This window comes from Marmota flaviventris, chromosome X (assembly GCF_047511675.1).
Source record: "Marmota flaviventris isolate mMarFla1 chromosome X, mMarFla1.hap1, whole genome shotgun sequence".
Lineage (NCBI taxonomy): Eukaryota > Metazoa > Chordata > Mammalia > Rodentia > Sciuridae > Marmota > Marmota flaviventris.
Window position 1 is genome coordinate 121,337,331 of NC_092518.1, and position 21,170 is coordinate 121,358,500.

General features: G+C 36.3%; 1 protein-coding gene across 1 annotated transcript in view; it reads right to left on the minus strand.

Annotated features, from left to right (window-relative positions):
- Mcf2 (MCF.2 cell line derived transforming sequence) overlaps window positions 1–21,170 on the minus strand; it is a 137,779-nt gene that overhangs the window by 68,988 nt on the left and 47,621 nt on the right. Inside the window, exons 2-3 of the mRNA XM_027940171.2 lie at window positions 6,165–6,233; window positions 9–123 (exon numbers count right to left, since the gene is read on the minus strand). Of these exons, the coding sequence (XP_027795972.1) occupies window positions 9–123; window positions 6,165–6,189 (140 nt within the window). The 5' untranslated portion in view covers window positions 6,190–6,233. The remainder of the gene's footprint in view (window positions 1–8; window positions 124–6,164; window positions 6,234–21,170) is intronic.

A 21,170-nucleotide genomic window follows, 5' to 3' on the forward strand; every position in this document is an offset into this window, starting at 1 on the left:
TGCTACACCTTGCAATAGATGTCAGGTAAGTGAGGACTTTTGCTATTGCTTCCTCTGGTATACATCTAAAATTACAGTTTTCTGGAAATGTAATGATCCAAGCATTGTCCTTTCCCCGGCCACCTAAAATAGTAAAACAAAATCAACCAAATTAGCAATTTATGTGACAACAATACAAGGAAAAAGATTCTAGATATAAAGGAGGGAAGGGTTTAGAAGACTGAGGTCAACAAAATTTTTTAGGTTATTAGTATCCACATAAACCAAAATGGCAGCAAGCTCCTCATACTTTAAGTTGAAAAAGTGGCAGGATGGCTTCTAAACGAAAAATCAAAGAAAGAAGAATGAATATAACCAGAAGAAAATTTCATGAAATATGTGTAATAAATATAGTTGAAGAAATAGCTGATCTCCCAAGTTGGATAATCAAGGGAGCTTAGGGAATAACTGTTTCTATTTCAGTGTTAAGAGCCTGAAATCCAAATGAGGGATTGACAGCAACTGGAGAACTTGAAAAAATTGACCTCATAGAATCATGGTAAGCATAAAAAGATGGAAGAAACAAACTAGAGGAAGTAAGTGATGGTCTAACGTATTTATGAAAATAACAACAAAATAAATAATAGCAGCAGTAGTATAGAGATTTTATTAACACAAAAAAAAACTCACAAATTCACTGTTAAAATTTAACATGGAGGGCTGGGGTTGTGGCTCAGAGGTAGAGCACTTGCCAAGCATGTGTGAGGCACTGGGTTCGATCCTCAGCACCACATAAAAATAAATAAATAAAATAAAGGTATTGTGTACATCTACAACTAAAAATTTAAAACAATTTAATGTATAGCCTGGATGGTGAATCAAAGTTCAAACAGGGCAAGGGGTTAAGATTCGGCCCCTCCAGGCTCCATCTCTTAGGCCCCCCACCATACTGTGAACCAGGAGAATTTCTATCCAGCAGTACCTCCTCCAGCTGTACCTCGACTAGATGGGTACCATGGGGAAGCTCGGGTCCCAGGAGTTGTAGGTGAGACTTCCCTTGGCCCATTTCCATAAGGACTTGGAGCAGGGATAACTGTCATTGAGATTCCTTGTGGAGAATAACTGGATTGGCACTGGGCTTTCATTTTGAGGTAAACTGCCATCTCTATATGTCCCTCTGCCAAGCCCTATAGCCTCCTATTCAGCCTGGGTGATGAAGTACATTGAGCATGAATGCCATGTAGTGCTGAAATGAGCTTTTACATGTTTAAGGTCCCAAACTGCAGCTGGCCTAAACACCTACACAGAGAATGAGTGATCAATAAAAATTAAGTGCTAAATGGAATTTGAACAATTATTTTAGGAAGAAATCTGCAGGGTGATCTTTTAATTTAGCTTGCTAATAGAAAAAATATAGACACAATTGTGATTCTTATTGGCTGAATCAAAGTGAATATGTAAAAGTATTTTTAAAAATTCAATGTATGATAAAATATGATAATGGCAAAGGAGATAAAATGGAGTGATAAAAATACTCAATCCAAAAAAAGGAAGAAATGGAGGAAAAACAATGAATGGGAGAAATATAAAATAAATAGTAATATGGTAGATTTAAACCCAACTATATGAATAATCACATTACATGAAAATGATCTAGACATTACAATTAAAAGTGAAAGATCATCAAACTAGATAAAAAAAGATCCAACCTGGGGCTGGGGTTGTGGCTCAGTGGTAGAGCACTTGCCTGGCATGTGTGAGGCCCTGGGTTCAACCCTCAGCACCACATAAAAATAAATAAATAAAGTAAAAATCCATTAACAACTAAAAAAAAGTTTAAAAGATCCAACCATATGCTGCCTACAGTAAATAAACTTTAAATATAAAAGAACAAATGTACTGGGGCTGTGATTGTGGCTCAGTGGTAGAGCACTTGCCTGGTAAATGTGAGGCACTGGGTTCAGGTCTCAGCACCATATTTAAATAAATGAATAAAATAAAGGTCTGTCAACAACTATTTTAAAAAAAAAAGAACAAATGTACTAAAAGCAAAAGGATAGAAAAAGATGCACCAGGCTAATAGTAGTCAAAAAGAATCTGTCTAATATTAGACAAAGTAGATTTAAGAGCCAAGAATATTACTAGCTAATAAGAAGTTCATTTGGTAATGATAATGTGATTAATTCATTAAGGGAACATAATCCAAAATACTTATGCACCTTAAAACAGAGCTTTCAAAATATATGAAGCAAAAACTGATAAAGCGGCAAGAAGAAATAGACAAATCTACAATTTTAGTCAGAAATTTCAGCTGGGTTCCATGGTGCATGCCTATAATCCCAGGTGGTTGGTAGGCTAAAACAGGAGGATTGCAAGTTCAAAGCCAACCTCAGCAATTTAGCAAGGACATAAGCAACTTTGTGAGACCCTGTCTCAAAATAAAAAATAGAAAAAAGGGCTGGAGCCAGGCACAGTGGCGCATGCCTATAAACCCAGTGCTAAGGCAGGAGGATCATGAGTTCAAAGCCAGCCTCTGCAACTTAGTGAGGCCTTAAGCAACTCAGTGAGATGCTGTCTCTAAAGAAAATACAAAATAGGGATGGGGATGTGGCTCAGTGATCAAGTGCCCCTGGGTTCAATCCCCGTACCAAAAAAGAAGGGGGTAGTGGAGCTGGGGATATGGCTAAGTGGTTAACCACCCATCTCTCAATAACTAATAGAACATGTAGCAAAACATTTGCAAGGATACTGTATAAATGAACAAACTCTCAACCAACATGACCTAAATGAACTCTATGGAACCCTCTACCAAATGAAAACAAGATACACACTTTTCTCTAGTGCACATGGGAAAAAACCAAATTAATTATTTATCTTAATCTTTACTAAGGGAAATTTGAGGGATAGTTCTCAAATTATCTTTTGAATTAAACAAATCAAGATTATTAAATCAAAAAAGCATTAATCTTTGCTATATGGTATACTAGAATTAAACAGCAAAGTGGAAATAATCAGTAAGAATAATGGAATCCACCTAAGAGTTTTCAAAGAACTCAAAAGAGAAACTGTACAACCCTGAACCAAAAGATTTAGCAAATCATTAAACAAAGGGCTTCTACAGGTAAGGCATGATATAGAACAAAGTATATAAATAATATATAATTGAATATATATCCTATATATAAAAAATATAACTATAATCTTGCCAAGAAAGCTGACGAGTACTCTAGTTTAGGACAGAACAATTTAATACTAATGCAAACTACACCCATCAAAGTAAAGGATATTTGGCTCCTATAGGGGTAAAATATCACTGATTAATCTATAAACTGTTACTACCACTCAGCACCTAACAGTACTATACTAGATGGTAAATTTGTGAGAAAAGAACAAAAGATATTTATACTCTAATCGGGAAGTTTTAATTATTTTTCTCTCTGGGAACATTTTCCTCAAAAGAAACCATAAACATTTTTAAAATAAATACAAAAAGTAGATAAGGGGGCTGGGGGCTGGGTAACGTGATTGCCTAGCATGCAAGAGGCACTGGGTTCGATCCTCAGCACCACATATAAATAAAATAAAGGCATTCTGTCCATCTACAACTACAATTTAAAAAAAAAAAAAGCAGATAAGGAATGAAAAGTGTGGAGAAGGGTAGGGAGCAGCAAACCCTGAGGAAGATTATAATTCAGAATCCTTTAGAAAACACTGAGGGGCAGGCAGTTGTAGCTCTGTGACAGAGCACTTGGCTAGCATTCATGAGGCTCTGGGTTCCATCCCCAGCTCAAAAAAAAAAAAAAAAATCACTGATAATCTTTTGTTTATTTCTTGCAGTGCTGGGGGTCAAACCCAAGGCCTCACATGCTAGCTGAATATTCTACCACTGAGTTACAACTCCAGACTGGAAAACACTGATAATCTTAAGTAAAATCTCTAAATCTTAAAAGTAAACCTAACATACCACTAAATTTACTAAGACAGAACAGTAATCCCCCTTTATCCATGGGGAATGCATTCTAAGACCCTGGGGGTCTAAAACCACAGGGAGTTCCAATCCTACTAAAAACGTTTTTTTGTTTTTTGGTTTTTTTCCTATATGCCCTGCAGGGTTGCTCATAGTCCCCAAGTTAATCTGTCCTTCCATGTTTTATGCCCTGGTATCACCTTTAGCATCATTATTATTTTTTGTTTTGGCGGGGGTTTGCAGTGCTGGGTATGGAACCCAAGGCCTCTACATGCCAAGCAAGCACTCTATCACTGAACTACATCCCAGCCCCAGTATCAGTATTCTTGTGCTTTGGGACTATTCTTAAGAAAAATAAGGGTTACTTAACATAAGCCCTGTAAAACCATGACAGCTGATCTGCCTACAAACATGGTTACTAATTGACTAACAAGCTAGTTACACAGCGAGGAGATACTAGACAAAGGGATGATTCACATCCCAGGTGGGACAGACTGGGACAGTATGAGATTTCAGAATGGTGTACCATTTAAAACTTAGGAATTGCTTATTTCTAGAATTTTTCATTTAATATTTTTAGACCATAGTTGATCACAGGTAACTGAAACTACAAAAAGTAAAATCACAGATAAGGAAGTGCTGTTATATACTTTGTAAAATAAAATATAAAACCACATTAAATAAATCACCCCAAATTCACAATTACAATAATTATGATCATCAAAAAGCAGAAGCCAGACTAAAGTGTCCGATTAGTATTACCTACAAAGTAAATGCTTATTTATTAAAATGAGCATGTAGGAGAAATAAATAAGATAGCTTCTTGTACTATCAATACCTAGAAAATACCATTTTCATAAAAGCAATGCATATTCTGGTAACTTTTTCTTTATCTGTTTAATATAATAAATAAAATGTAGGCCAGGCATGGTGGTATGCACCTATAATCCCAGTGACTTGGGAGGGAGGCTGAGGCAGGAAGATTGCAAGTTCAAGACTAGCCTCCACAAGTTCAAGATTAGCCTCAGCAACTTAGCACAACTCTGTCTCAAAATAAAAATTAAAAAGTGCAGGGGATATGCCTCAGAGGTAAACTGCCCCTGGGTTCAATCCCTAATAGCTAAATAAATAAATAAAATGTATAATGGTATCATTCGAATTACTGTAATATGTAAAAAATAATGTGCTTATTTTTAAGCAAAATTTTCTCTAGAATATGACCAGAAGCAAAAGGGGCAGAGTGGTTTACCATAATTATATCTCTAAAATATATATAATGCTACTTAGAAGCATTAAAAACAATAGTGAAGGCATGTATCCATCAATGGATGAATGAATAAACAAAGTATGGTATATACATACAATGAAATGTAATTCAGCCTTAAAAAAGAAAGAAATTCTGCCAGACATCATAGCACATGCCTGAAATCCCAATGACTTGGGAAGCTGAGGCAGGAGAATCTCAAGTTTGAGGCCAGACTCAGCAAATTAACAAGACCTTAAGCAACTCAGTGAGACCCTGTCTCTAAATAAAATACAAAATAGGGATGGGGATGTGGTTCAGTGGTCAAGTGCCCCTGAGTTCAATCCCCAGTATAAAAAAAATGGGGGGGAGGGTGTTTAAGATGGCAAATTTTATGTTATATGTACTTCACTGCAATATTTAAAAATTATAGAAAAATGCATATACCTATTTGAGAAAAGTAAATTTCATCATATGTAAATGAAAGCCTAAAAATAAACTTAATGCATGCTGCTTAATTAGGATCACCTGTCAACATATGCAGTAACCTTTGAGTAATAGGAGCAACAGTGAAGGAGAAAAACCTCAAAGAAGCTACCTCAGCCGCCACTCTCTCACCCTGTGCCTACCTACAAGATATATTCCCTGTCATGGATGTCTGAAGCCTTGTCTGAAAACCATAAGTATAAGAGTAGTTAAGGTTGGTTCTAATCATACATTTAAACATCTTTAAAACCTCTGATTAGTCTCTAAATGTCCATTTGGTTAGCAACTGGTGTACAATATATTCATATATGTTAAAATAATGCTTTTCAAACATACAGAGACACACACACACACATACACACGGGGAAAGAGAGACAGAGAGACAAAGAGAGGGGGGGGGGGGGAGGGAGGGAATTATAAGTGCCAAACTAACTCTGCTGATCATTTCATACATTTGTCTACACTAAATACATCAGAAAGTTTGCTTACCAGACAGGAAGGCGATGTCTTGCATTAAGAAATGACTGATGTCCTTTACACGGAGGAGCAGCTCTGTTTCTATAACAAATAAGAAATAAGAGGAAATAACATCCATGCTAAAATACAGCTGAAAACATATACATGATTTCTCAATGTGGCCAAAACAACCCTGGAGCTCCAGCAGATCTCCATCCACAGACACACTGCTAATCTTCTCTTTCCTCCTCTCAGCTATAAGGCACGGAAATTATGCTCTTAAAAATATCACCAGGCACGTAGGACACGCGACCTACTTCTCAATCTACGTCCGGGACATAAACTGCTCTCACTCACCAGAAAGCCAAGGGCAAAGATGCAAACTCCAGGACATCTGGAATTATTTCAAGGATGGATAGTCACATTGAGACATTGTAGCACATTGTCTTCTTCTGATAGTGCCTTTCATTCCACAAAGCTTTATTATTAACAACATGGCACCTTTAGGATCCTCAAAATAACCCTGATGTAGATATTTTTATGCATCTTATAAGTCAGGAAGGTGTTTCAGAGAGTACAATGAGGCAATTTACCTTGTGGTCTTCTGAGTCACAAAGGCCTGGATTCAAATTCAGCTTGTTGCATTTACTGGCTATATAACCCTAGGCAAGTTAAAGCCCCCTCTAAGTCTCAATTTCCTCCTCTATAAATCAGGAATAATAACATCTACCTCACAAGGTACTCTGCCAAGGAAATGTGAAATAGCAGGCATAAGAGTAGGTGTTTGATATACAATAGCAGGTTAACTCATTTTTTATCACTATAAATGAAACTATGCCTGTGCATTATTCAATGTATTTTAGTTGTCTCAGATCTTAAGTTCTAACCTGTAATGTTCAAATCTATGAAATTCTACAGGAGCCAAAAATCAAAGTCCATTATCTGCTTCTGGTCCATGAATAAGGATAACATTTTAAAAGAAAACAGGTCATCGAACCAGGCTATTTTGGATTGCTGAGTTTAGTGCCTGTAGTTCCATGTCTCTTACTGAAGCCATATTTTTTCACCTGCTCTCTGATAAAAAGTGTCTTCAAAGTCCTAGACTCTGGTGGTGTGAGACTGATGACACACTACCCTTGCAGTTTTCCTCAAATCATACCATTTGGATGTGGTTTATCAAAGTCAATCCTTCCCAAGGGAATTAAATAAACAGATTATTGATCACACATGAGACAGTGGAATAGGGTCTCTGTTACAGAATGACCACCCCACCCCTTGGTGAAACATAAATTAATTGACAAGAAGCTACAAGCCATTACAAACCTGCAATTGGTCAGAACATACAATCCATTCTTAAAAATGTCTTGTAATATTAGATTCTTGTCATGTCCTAAGCCAAAGCATACACACTGACATATGCAATTATTCTATCAATGTTGCATGTTTCCTCAGGTAAAAGAATGTTTCTAGCAGCCACAAATATGTGTCACACATTGATATTGTTAGGCATGGAGACATGGAGGAAGGATAGTGGAAAAAGGGCTCGAATTCTCCCTGTCCTCATAAGCCTATAAAACTGACAACACTCTAAGGTTTAAATGAAAGATCATTTGACATAAAAATTTGCCTATATAATAAGAGATCCAAATTTCTCCCCTGATTTATCAATAGAAATACCTATAAAGAGCAATTGATGCCAGGTACTCCAGCATGTACTGTAATTCCAACAGCTTGGGAGGGTGAGGCAGGAGGATCACAAGATCAAGACCAGCCTCAGCAACTAAGACAGGCCCTGCCTCAGAAAAACAAAAACAAAAACACCACAACTAGGGGATATAGCTCAGTGTTAACATGACCCTAGATTCAATCCCCAGTACCAAAAACAAAAATATATGAATTTTATGTCAGATGACAGATATGGAAGTACTAATATGTGCAAGTCAAGTCCTCCCATATCATTAGACTCTTGCATAAGTATAGAAACTATATCTATTTACTCTACAATTCAGACATTCATGCAATGAGAGGCCTCAGGGCATAAAATAAAAGGCTGTGGGCTAGGAGTAGGAAGACCAGGACCTTGTGTTATCTCAGCAATTTTGTTGCTCTATAATCTTAAGTAAGTCACTCCCCGCCACTCCCCTTATTATACCCATTCTATGAGATCCAACATGTGAAATCCACAGATATATAAAAAATAATGGTGTTTTCTATATCTCCCAGAATTGTGCCAACAAAATAACATTTCCAGTCAGGCACAGTGGCACATATCTGTAATCCCATCAGCTCATGAGGCTGAAGCAGGAGGATTGCAAGTTCAAAGACAGCCTCAGCAATTTAGAGAGGCCCTAGGCAACTCAGGGAGACCCTGTATCTAAATAAAATATTTTTAAAAAGGGCTGGGGATGTGGCTGAGTGATTGAACGCTGCTGGGTTCAAAAATAAATAAATAACACATTTCCATACTAATGAAAAAAGATGAAATCATGATTAAAAGAGATGTTACTGGCCTGGGGTTGTGGCTCCATGGTAGAGCATTTACCTAGCATGTGTGAGGCACTGGGTTCTATTCTCAGCACCACATAAAAAATAAATTAGGGCTGGGGGTGTGGCTCAAGCGGTAGCGCGCTTGCCTGACATGTGCGAGGTGCTGGGTTTGATCCTCAACACCACATAAAAATAAAATAAAGATATTGTGTCCATGGGCTGGGGATATTGTGTCCATGGGCTGGGGATGTGGCTCAAGCAGTAGCGCGCTCACCTGGCATGCATGTGGCCCGGGTTCGATCCTCAGCACCACATACAAACAAAGATGTCGTGTCCGCTGAAAACTAAAAAATAAATATTAAAATTCTCTCTCTCTCTCTCTAAATTTTTTTTTTAAAAAAAGATATTGTGTCCACCTAAAACTAAAAAAATAAATATTATAAAAAATAAATAAAATAAATTAATAGGACTAGTGTTGTAGCTCAGTGGCAGAAGCTTGCCTAGCATGTGCAAAGCATCGGGTTGGATCCTCAGCACCACATAAAAACAAACAAATAAAATAAAGGAACTCTGTCCATCTACAACTACAAAAAAATTTAAAGAAATTAATTAATTAATAAAAATAAAGTCCATCAACAACTAAAATATATGTGTGTGTATATATATCTATATAAAGAAATAAGTACTTTAAGAAATGATCAGGGGGCTAGGGATGTGGCTCAAGCGGTAGCGCGCTCACCTGGCATGCATGGGGCACTGGGTTCAATCCTCAGCACCACATAAAAATAAAATAAAGATTCTGTGTCCACCGAAAACTAAAAAAAATAAATAAATATTTTTAAAAATTCTCTCTCTCTCTCTCTTAAAAAGAAATGATCAGGTTCTGGGTTGGAAACACTGAACAGAGAGAAAATAACACAGGAGATATGGGGTCATCGCTGAGCAGTCACAGAGGTGACAGTGTTGCTGAAAATAAAGAGAAGTAACGAGTACTGGATTCTGAGAAAGTTATGACACTGAATTCTACCCTGCTTTGTATCTGGCCCTCTTGCATTTCCATGCGATTTCCTCCTGAAATGCAAAACTGAGAACAAATATGATTTATAACGTTTCTCTTGCTGACCCTTTAAACTCTTTTGTTCCAGAGCATGAGAAATAAAAGGCCTAGATCACCAAAGCTGGATCAAGCCACATTACAGCATGTTCCTTGCTGACCAGATGCATGTTTCATAAGAAGTTTGTCAAGCTGCCCCATGTTGAAAGTTCCATTACAAAAAAAAAAAAAAAAAGTGTGTGTTCTCCTTACTTTGCACTAGTTGCTAAGCTGAAATACTGCTGGTTGGGAAGGCAAAAAAAAAAAAGGTGTAACTCAATAAATAATCTTATAAATACCCTTTAATTAAAACACCTTAGTGGAGCAGATCACCATTTAAGAGCTCTGCTAAATAAGAGGTGGGACCTAGAGGGAGCTCCTTAGGTCACTGGGGAAGCTTCCCACTGAAGGGATTAAGGTAATCCTTATGGGACTCCTAAAGCTCTGGCTTCCTGTTTAGCAATACCATCTCTTCCTTCCACAGCCACACTCCTGTTGTGATAGAAACAATCATTAGATCCCCATCCAGAGCCAAAGCATAACCTTGAATCTGTAGAACTATGAGCTTTAATAAAACTCTTTATACTATCAAGTTTTTTTTAAAAAGCTCTGCAGAAGAACTTCATGATTGTACAATCAAACACAATCAAGTACAAACTGAGAACAAAAGATAAGAAAAGCACTTGCCGAATCATTTGTTCTACATGTATGATAAGAAAGCAAGAGTCAGGCTCATATTGTCTTCACCATAAACCGCTACTTGTTTCTTTTCTAATACAAAAGGTAGTTGTGCAAATGAGGATATAAGCTCAGTACTCAAATAAGAATTTTTAAAGTCATACAAGGTATGGAAATTAATATATCTGGAATGGTTCGCAGAGAGAAAGAAGGGATACCCATCCAATCAGTTGCTCCATTTTGCTTGTGTCACTTGCAGATATGCAGAACATGTGTCATAATAATACAGAGTGTACTGAAAATTTCATAAAGATTTATTTTGTATTCACTCACTTTTAAAAAATATTTTTTTTAGTTGTAGCTGGACAATACCTTTATTTTATTTATTTTTATATGGTGCACTGAAGCTCGAACCCAATGCCTCACATGTGTGAGGCAAGCACTCTACCACTGGGCCACAATCATAGGCCTCATTCAATTTTGTTTAAAAACAAGTATTTACTGAGCATCTAATATGTACCAAATATTGTTCTAAACTATTCCTGGATAGATGTTCTGGGCAAAAGTAAAGATTTATAATTAAATAAGTTTATGAAATATTTGAAGATTAAAGATGCTTCAATATGACACATTATGACTTTGGGTATAGGCTCTGTATGCGGTATTTTCCAAACCTATTTGACCAATTATTCTTTTGGTTGATTGGTTGGTTTGTGGGTTGGTTGGTTGGCTGGCTAGTTGGTTCTTCCACTCAAAGAAAGACAAACAGGGGGTTGGAGCTGTGGCTCAGTAGTAGAGCACTTGCCTGGCATGTGTGAGGCACTAGGTTCAATTCTCAGCACTGCATATAAATAAATAAAATAAAGGTCCATCAGCAATTTAAAAAAATTTAAAAAAGAATATTTATTGGGGCTGGGATTATGGCTCAGTGGTAGAGTGCTCGCCTAGCATGTGTGAGACCCTGGATTCGATCCTCAGCACCACATAAAAATAAATAAATAAAATGAAGATATTGTGTTCAACTGCAACTAAAAACTAAATATTTTTTTAAATTATCAATAATCTTTTATGAGAAACTTCATTATTTTTACAGCCTGAAATTCTTTACAGTGATACTTACTTTTAGCAATCATCTCTTTGAAAGTTCCCTACTGCTGATGTGTAAGGCAGATAAAATTAGCTTTGCTTGTGAGTATTACATCCTGCTGCAAAGCAGATGGGATTCTATGAGAGTAATTTCTCCTTTTGATTCTGAACAACAGATACTCTACACCATCTGTAAACAGTAATGACTTAGCACATGCAACAATTTGAAGTGCTGTCTTGACAAATGTTATGCTTTAAAAGGTGGAACAAATAAAAGTGTAATTCTGAAACCATCACAAAATGAATTCCCATTAGACTACAGTAGAACAAACTATGTAGTACTTTGTTCTGCAATAAAGACACATTATGAAAGACTAGCATAATTCTGTACAATATAAAAGCAGGAGTCATGCTAAATCCTTTTGCTAACACCTACTGGGGCCTCTTTCTAATCCATTGTAATTCAATTCAGGAAACATCTACTGAGTTCCTATTTGGCTCCTCTCTTGCTAGGTGCTGTGGCCCATGGAAATATGAAAAGAGTCCCTCATCTTACAAAGCTTAAATATTAACAGAATATATGACACATAAATTACTGGCCACAATTTTAGATACATGCTACAATAGAAATGTATATTACAGACCCAGGAGGGGAGAGATTATTACATCTAAACTGAGACAGGGAGAAAAAGGTTTCATAGATGATGTGACACATGAGCTGGGCCTCCAGAGAAGGAAAGCAGGCTTCTGGATGGCCTCTGATCCACAAGCAACTAGCTTGCACAAAGGTGTTATCCACAAGCATACAACCCTGACAAAAAAAATGGCAGGGATGTAGAAATGGTGGATTCTACACTCAAGTAGCTACTGACTTTTGGTATAAATTCAGGCAATTCACTGATGTCTTCCCCTAATTCAAGTTGTGTAGAAGCATGTATAGAACAACATGGGTAGGAATGGGAAGAGAAAAGCTCTTTTATGAGTTATAAAACTGTAAATAAACTTGGCATAAGTACTATTCTTAGGTGTCCATTTTGTTCAAATATTAACATTTCTGAAATCTGAATGTATCTTAGATCTGAATGTAATCATATTTGATTCAGTTTTTCTTTGCCCAAATCTCTGTACTGAGTTCCACAGAACCAATCAAATACAATAATAAAAAAGGAAATATAGAAATTCCAAAAATAAATAAATGTGCGTATACACACACACACACATATACATTTTTGTGATAAACATCAGGCATGAGTGTGACTATATTCTGAGTCTTCTGAGTCTACCTAGCAAATCATCTAACTTGCTATGGGCTTGGGGAACCCCCAATACATAATTACTTCCCCAAAAGAAAAAGCTAAACTACTTCTACTCACAAATGACATGATCTAGTATGTAGAAAATACTAAGGAATAAACACACACACACACACACACACACACACACACACACACACACACACCTGTAAGAATGAATTAACAAGTTCAGCAAGGATACCAAAAAGATCAATATAAAAAAATCAATTGTCTTTTCATTGTGCAAAGTATAAATGTAAAACATACTCAAATACTACAGAACATTATCAAAAATAATTAAAAATCAAAGAAATGGGAAACTATCCCATGTTCATTAATAAAAAAAAATTACTAAGGTGGTAATATACCCCCAAACTGACAAACAGGTTCAAACTGAAAGCCAGTTTTTTTCTCTTGCAGAAATTAACAAGTGGATCCTAAAACTCACACAAAAATGAAGGGAGCCAGATTAGCCAAAATCATGTTAAAACAAAACTTAGTAAAGAAAATCTTGATTTAAAAACAGTGAAAAGCTACAATAAACAAGATGGTGTGGTGCTAGCATAAGAACAGGCATAAAGATCAAAAGAATAGAGTAAAAGAGTCAAAAAATAGCCTTTATATGAAGGGCCAATTGATTTTTTATAAGGACAAGTTAATTCAATGGATAGCCACATCCATCACAAACAAAAATATAATTAAAAATGAATCAAAGATCTGGATAGGATGGCACATGCCTGTAACCCCAGTGGTTCAAGAGGCTGAGGCAGAAGGATCCCAAGTTCAAGGCCAGCCTCAGTAACAAGACCCTAAGCAACTTAGCAAGACTCTGTCTCAAAATAAAAAATAAAAAGGGCTAGGGATGTGGCTCAGTGATAAAGCCCCCTGGGTTAAATTCCTAGTTCAAAATAAGAAAAAAAGAATAGAAGACCTACGTTCAATTTTTGGAAATGTATGCTAAGGAGAAAACAGCAAAGGTTGTAAAAAAAAAAAAAAAAAAAAAAAAAAACACCATGATATCACAGTACCAATATGTTAACACAGTGGTTATATTTGTATGTTCTTCTCTTGGGTAATATATACACATTAAATTCTGGCTTTTCTGAACAAGTATTTCTTTTTTTCAATATTTTTTGGTTGTAGGTGGATACAGTATCTTTATTTTATTGATTTTCCTTTATGTGGTGCTGAAAATCGAACCCAGTACCTCACACATGCTAGGCAAGCACTCCACCACTGAGCTAAAACCCCAGTCTCGTAAGTATTTCTTATATAACTCAAACAGCATAGTGCTTATAAGTGCATACTCTAGAAACAGACTGCATGAATTTGAATTCCAGCTCTACCTACTGCTAGTTATGTGACCTTGGGCACACAGTTTAAACTCTCTGGTTATTTAGTTGGGGAAATGGTAGTACCTAATTCACAAGGTTATTATGAGTAAACTTTGTAGTATGTACAAAGCATTCATACCAGTGCCTAGTATATGGTAATTGCTCAATAAACGTTCACCACTGTTATAGAATAAAGAAAAACAGCATTATAATTTAAAAGGTTTAGTATAATGTGTGGATTCCTACAGTGTCTGACAATGATGAGCACAACATTATAACTGGGCAAAGACTTGAATTCTGCATCACCTTCCCCAATCACAAACTGCTCCAGACTCAGAACACCACTCCCATCTTTTCCCCATTAAGTCACCTGCAAATAAGGGTAATGGATCATGTTTTCTTATCTGTATCTTAAATCCTGTGTATAAGGAAAAACTCTAACATTGTTATCATATTTGAATATTTTTAAAAAATTGAACTTCAAAGTATGAAAAATAGGGAACTAAAAATCTTAGAAAACCTTCCTACTACAAAACACAAAAATAAGGTGAGAAAAATAAAATTAGATCACTTTTAATGCATACCTGAACTGGCAGGAAAGACAAGGAAATCCTCAGAGGCCAAAACTGTTACTCAGGCTAATATTATGAGGGAGAAGCCAACTAAGAATAGCAGAATGACAGTTGCGTCTAGGGCTTTTGGCAATTCCAGGTGACTGAGCTTGTTTTTCTTAGTCTGTTTGTTTACAGTGCTGGGGATGGTAAGCAGGGGCTCCTGCATGCTAATCAAGTGCCACAGAATTACCCACCTTCAGTCCCCAGACCTTGGTTTTAATGGCCATGCATTGGTAAGGATTCAGATCTTATAGCTCTGAGAGCCAGATGAGAGAAAACACAGAATATTATCTGTATATAAACTGCAAGGAGGATACATTTTTTTAAACAGGATACAAGAAGTACAAACCATAAAAAAAAAGTCTTTCACCAAAAGACATGATTACAAAAAATTGATAAGGGGTTGGAGGTATAGCTCAGTGATAGCGTGCAGGACTCTGTTCAATCTCCAGCAACGGAAAAAAAGGGGATGAAACAAGCCACAATGATAACTGCAACACGTGTACCTGATTAAAAAAAAAAAAAAAGCAACTAAAATCAAGGATATATAACATATTATAAGCGAACAAGAAAAAGGCAAATGACCTGATAGACAAATGGAAAAGAAAAAATAGGAATGGCCAAGAAACATTTGAAAAGATTTTCTGCTACATTCGTAATATATAAAATGTACATTTCAAGGGCAATTTAATAATCTCCTACCTCCATGACGTAAGCAGCATTTTTTAAAAATCTGACATTAGTAAGAACCTATAAATACAACAATATAATTATTATAGATGAGTTTTGGGATTTGGATTTGGCACTTCCCACAGGTTTACTTTTCATTTTTCACAAACCATTCATTTTGAAAGACATCTTAAAAATTCTTTAATAACTGTAAAAAAACGTATCATATACAGTTTCACATTGATAAGAGCTAAAGGATAAACATGGGTGACAACAGTCTAAAATGAAAAAAAAATGTTAGATGTGGCAACTAGGATCAAAGGAACTCTGAGATGGTATTCTAGACATGGGTAGTGTCAAAAACATATTCAGGGGCTGGGATTGTGGCTCAGCGGTAGAGCGCTCTCCTAGTGTGTGCAGGGCCCTGGGTTTGATCCTCAGCATCACATAAAAATAAATGAATGGAATAAAGGTATTGTGTCCAACTACAACTAAAAAAAATAAATATTTTTTTTTTAAAAAAAATATATTCAAAAGTGTTGCCTAGGACCAAATATGCATCCAACCTCATTTTACCACTTGCTTACACAGCACATGATTATGAACAGGTTCAAAATTAGGGAAGAACATCCACAGAGCTAGCTGCTCTCAGATGCTCAGCCTTTCAATTGTGATTTGAAGGAAGGAATCCTGGGATGATTTTATCCCCAGTAGCATGAAGCATAACTGTAGAAGATGAGAAATGCAAAGAAAGTCCAGGAATACAAACAGGAATCGACATTTCAACACAACTTCAAGTGTTTCTTTCATGTATCAGCCACTCAAATTATTCACGTATTTGTTCTTTCAGCAAATCTCTGTTAGGCTCCTATCTTATGCCCTGTGCGGTTCTGGGGTACTGAAACGAGTTACAACACTGGAACAGAACTCACTGGGCTCTTCACCTAGAAGCTGGAGGCAGTTCCAGGCCAGACAGATAAGTGTTACAATAGGATTGAGCCCCGGATGCTGTGAGCACACAGTGAAAAGACATCTAAACTGATAAAATAGATCACAAAGAACAAATGAAAAACAAAAACAGATTTATAGCTTAACCTATCATGAATCCCTCCTGAAATACTTTTGTACATGACTTTCTTTATAATTCCATACTATTCAAAAGTTTTCTGACCTGCTCCCAAAGAAGAGAGTAGTACCATAGCAAGTTTCCTCACCTTTACATGGATCATACATGTTTCCTTATGTTGCAAGTGAAGAAATAACTTTTGTAAACACTGATATCTACATGTTTATATGTATATATATATATAAACCAAAGACATGGAAATATGAAGTACTGTAATTAAAATACAAGATTCTGAAAGTTCATTCTCCACCTTTAAAACCACTTATAAAGTCCGTATACAATGTGAAGAAGCTCACAGATATGAAAATAAAAACCTACACTGTAGAGCCTTTTCTTAGTATTCTCCAGTGCTAAAGCTCTTTTGTGACTTGATCATGTTTTTTTTAAAATGGATACTTCATTGAAAAATGACAAAATCTTTGCTAAATGCCAGACCTATGGTAAAGGGACTTTTTAAACCATGTATTGGCATCATCTCCAAAACTATACATAGACATGAAAAAGACTGTTAATGAGAATTAGTCTCCTTGGGTAATTCTGAAAGCTCAATTTAAAAAAGAAAAAAAAAAAAACTTCATCACACAGTTTTGAAAGTTCCAGATTATTCCTTAACATTAGATGGAGAAAAAGGCATCTGAGGAAGGCATTATAAATCATCCAAATTATCATTCAGAACCCCAAAGTGCAAATGAATAGGTACATGGTTGAGCATGAGCTTAAAGATGTAATGATGGTTCCCAACCACTATAGCCACAGAAACCAACTAAATAATTATTAACATACTATTCAGTTATAGATATTTACATTAGCCTCTTTTTAATTTTTTATTATAATATCAGACCTTTGGAGAGCAGCTATTTAAAGCACAAGCTATAAAAGTAGACAAGATGACCCACTAATGTCAGAACTCACAATATCCATGCAGACATATGACTAAATGCCAGATCTCTTACTCTGTGGCTATTCAATGTCCGCTGGAGTTCAGAAAATCTAATTTTGAAATACCCAGCATCTGCAACAGTAAATCCAATTAAAATGACTTACTTTTTAGTTATAATGAATGCAGAAGAACACACAACACCTGTTAATAGTCCTTCCAACATATTAACAAAGGAAGCAAAACTAGCCCTCTTTTGTAAACTGACAACTGCAAAATGAAAAATAAAAAACAGGGCTGCTGCTCTTTGCTATAACTAATCCGTGATATGGTTTGCAAGTACAAACTCAAAACTGTTCCCAAATATTCCTTCTAAGTGTCATCAAAAAGTCTGAGTACAGGGCTGGGGTTGTGGCTCAGCGGTAGAGAACTTGTCTAGCATGTGCAAGGCCCTGGGTTCCACCCTTAGCACCACAGTAAAATAAAGGTATTGTATCCAACTATAACTAAAAGATTAAAAAAAAGTGTGAGTACAGATACCTAATCACACAATTTCACTTTATTGGGGTAGTGAGGATTGAACCTGGGGAGCTCTACCACTGAGCCACATCCCCAGCCCTTTGTATTTTGTATGTTGAGACAGGCCTCACTAAGTTGCATCCTCCAACCTGCCATCCTCCTGGCTATAATTTCACTTTTAATAGAAGAAATATTATTTTAAACAACTCTGTAAGGTTTTCCATGTCAGATGACTGGATATTCAACAGCTAATGCTTCAACCTAACTAGCAGCGCACAAGTGCACAAATGAAGAATTCACGACCAGCAGGGCATAGTGGCTCACGCCTATAATTCCAATGACTCCAGGATGCTGAGGCAGCAGGATCACGAGTTCAAAGCCAGCCTCAGCAACTTAAGTGAGGCCCTAAGCAACTCAGTGAACTCCTGTCTCTAAATAAAATACAAAAAAGGGGCTGGAAATGTGGCTCAATAGTAACACATTTCTGGATTCAATCCCTAGTACCAAAAAAAAAAGGATTGATGACCAGAGAACTCTCTACATCCTTGAATGTAAAGAACACTCCTGGCTGATAGCAGCAACTGACACTGATCCAGCTAGGTTAAATTTGCAAGTACCACTCAACTTTATCAGATCTTTCAAATACAAACTTTTTCAAAATCTGTGTTCTAGCCAGGTGAATTGGCACATAACTATAATTCTAGCAACTCAGGAAGCTGAGGCAGGAGGATCACAAATTCAAGACCAAACTCATCAACTTAGCAACCCTGTTTCAAAATAAACAAAAAAAAAAAAGTTCTGTGGATGCAGCTCACTGGTAGAACACCCCAGGTTAAATCCCCAGTATCACCAGGAAAAAAAAAAAAATTCTAGTAGCATCTATAAGTTTTCTCTTTCACATAGGATCTTCACAAAAAGAGTCATCAATGTCTTATTAAAAATGAACTGTTAAAATATTACTGAGCCCAGGATGTACTATATATATCATGTAGATCCTATATACACACATATATCCAGTACAGCCTATACACTATATATATATATATATATATATATATATATATATATATATATATATATATATATATATCTCCCAGTTATATAATGAGCTGGGTGCAGAGTTGCACACCTGTAATCCCAGTGACTCTGAGGCCAGCCTCAGAACTCAGTGAGACACTGTTTCAAAATAAAAACTAAAAAGGACTGAGGATGTACTCAGTGAAAAAGCATCCCTGGTTCAATTCCCAGTACAAATTTTAAAAATGAAGTTAGGGGGCTGAGATTGTGGCACAGTGGTAGAGTGCTCGCCTAGTACATGTGAGGCCCTGGGTTTGATCCTCAGTACCACATCAGAAAAATAAATAAAATAAATGTATTGTGTGCAACTATGACTAAAAAATAAATATTTTTTAAATGAAGTTAGTATATGTCATGCATTTTATACATACATCAAATATGTAGATTTTACATATATATATAAAACTTGATTTTAAACCTCAATTTCCAGAACTGAAAGTGTAGTTCAGTGGTAAAACACATGTTAGCATGTATGGGCTCTGGGTTTAATCCCCAGGACCCCCAAAATAACAACAAAAATTCTATTTCCACTGAAGAAAATTACAGACATAATTTTCTTGTTGTTGTTTTGGTATAATTGTTGGAGAGGTAGGAAGTAGACACCTAGATTTTTTTTTTTTTTGAAGTCCAAACTCCTATTTTTTACTAAAATTGAGTAAAAGATCATTGGACTATTAAGGAATTAAAGATTATAATAAGGGTGACACACTATTTTAAAACCACTGGCTCCTTACAATGATTGATATATTTTACACAAGCACTGACTCATTTATTAAATAAAGTACTTGTGAGAATTGCATTTTACCTAATTTTCTGATGGCCGGAAGTAGTCTAAATAGGAAATTCATCCAGCCTACAGCAAAGACAGACCAAAAGTAGCTTTTAAATTTCATCTGCTGATTCAGACAGGAGCAGTGTGGACAACTGCGTACAGAATGAATGTATCATTCTCAAAATGCCCCAGGTTCTCTGTAGGTTTACTGAAACTATAAGCCCACTAAGACAAAACTGGGCAAATAATTCTCTGTGCTAAAAGATTCTTCTCTGTGATCTATGAAAGAAACATTTAAAAATAACATAAGGGATTTTATATTATACATGTCATTTTCCTATAAACTTTTACATATGCCACAAAATTCACAATAAATTTTTTTATAATTTTATTTTATTTTATTTAGTTTTTATTTGGGGGGGGGGTGCTAGGAACTGAACCCAGGGCCTTATGCATGCCAAACCAGTACTCTACCATTGAGCCACATCCCCAGCACTATTTATTTATTTTTTATGTGGTGCTAAGGATCAAACCCAGTGTCTTACACGTGCTACTTAAGATGTGCTCTACCACTGAGCTACAACCCCAGCCCTGAATTTTTTTTTTGAAACAGACTTAAATGCAAGTCTTAGATAAACATGTAGAATATGATCCATTATAGTAAAGTATCTGCATATATGTGAATTCTTTATTATCATTCTCACCAGTTAGAAATAAGTTTCCTGAAGACAGGGATTTCATTTGTTCACTAAAATATTCTAATTGCCGGACATGGTGGCTCAAGCCTGTAATCCCAGCTATATGGGAGGCTGAAGCAGGAGAAGCACAAATTCAAGGCCAGCCTGGGCAATGTAGGGAGACCCCATCTCAAAAAAGAAAAAAAAAAAACAGAATAACCATATAACCATAAAGAGTGAAAGACAAAGAAAAGAGATCAAAAAATTTAAAAAAACTGCACAAGGGAAAATGAAGTGCAACTAGTGGCAAGTTGGAAACCTCCACCCATCAGCTTGGTTGCAACCTCTTGACCCTATCTCTTGCAGGTGTTTAATTAAGAGCAAGCAGTGCCATCTGACCCCCTCCCCCTCCCCCCTCCCCCCACACCCTGCCAGATTCAAAAGCACCAACAGAGATAAGAGATTTTCCCCCAAAAGCAGGAGGAGCTGCCACTGCCTTGGGAATCTGCCTAACAATCACAGTCTAATGAATTCACTACTCAAAACCAAAACAGGTAGTGTAAATTTTGAGAAGGTCTGAAATCATCCTATAAAGAACTACATATGTAAAAAATAGGGATAAGTAAATGATTTTCCTGCTTAAAGAATCAGCAAATCCACTGCAGAGCTCATCCAAGACCATCTGTTTAGCCACTGCAACCTATTTTCCTAAAAGACATTTCCTGCCACAGGGAGAGG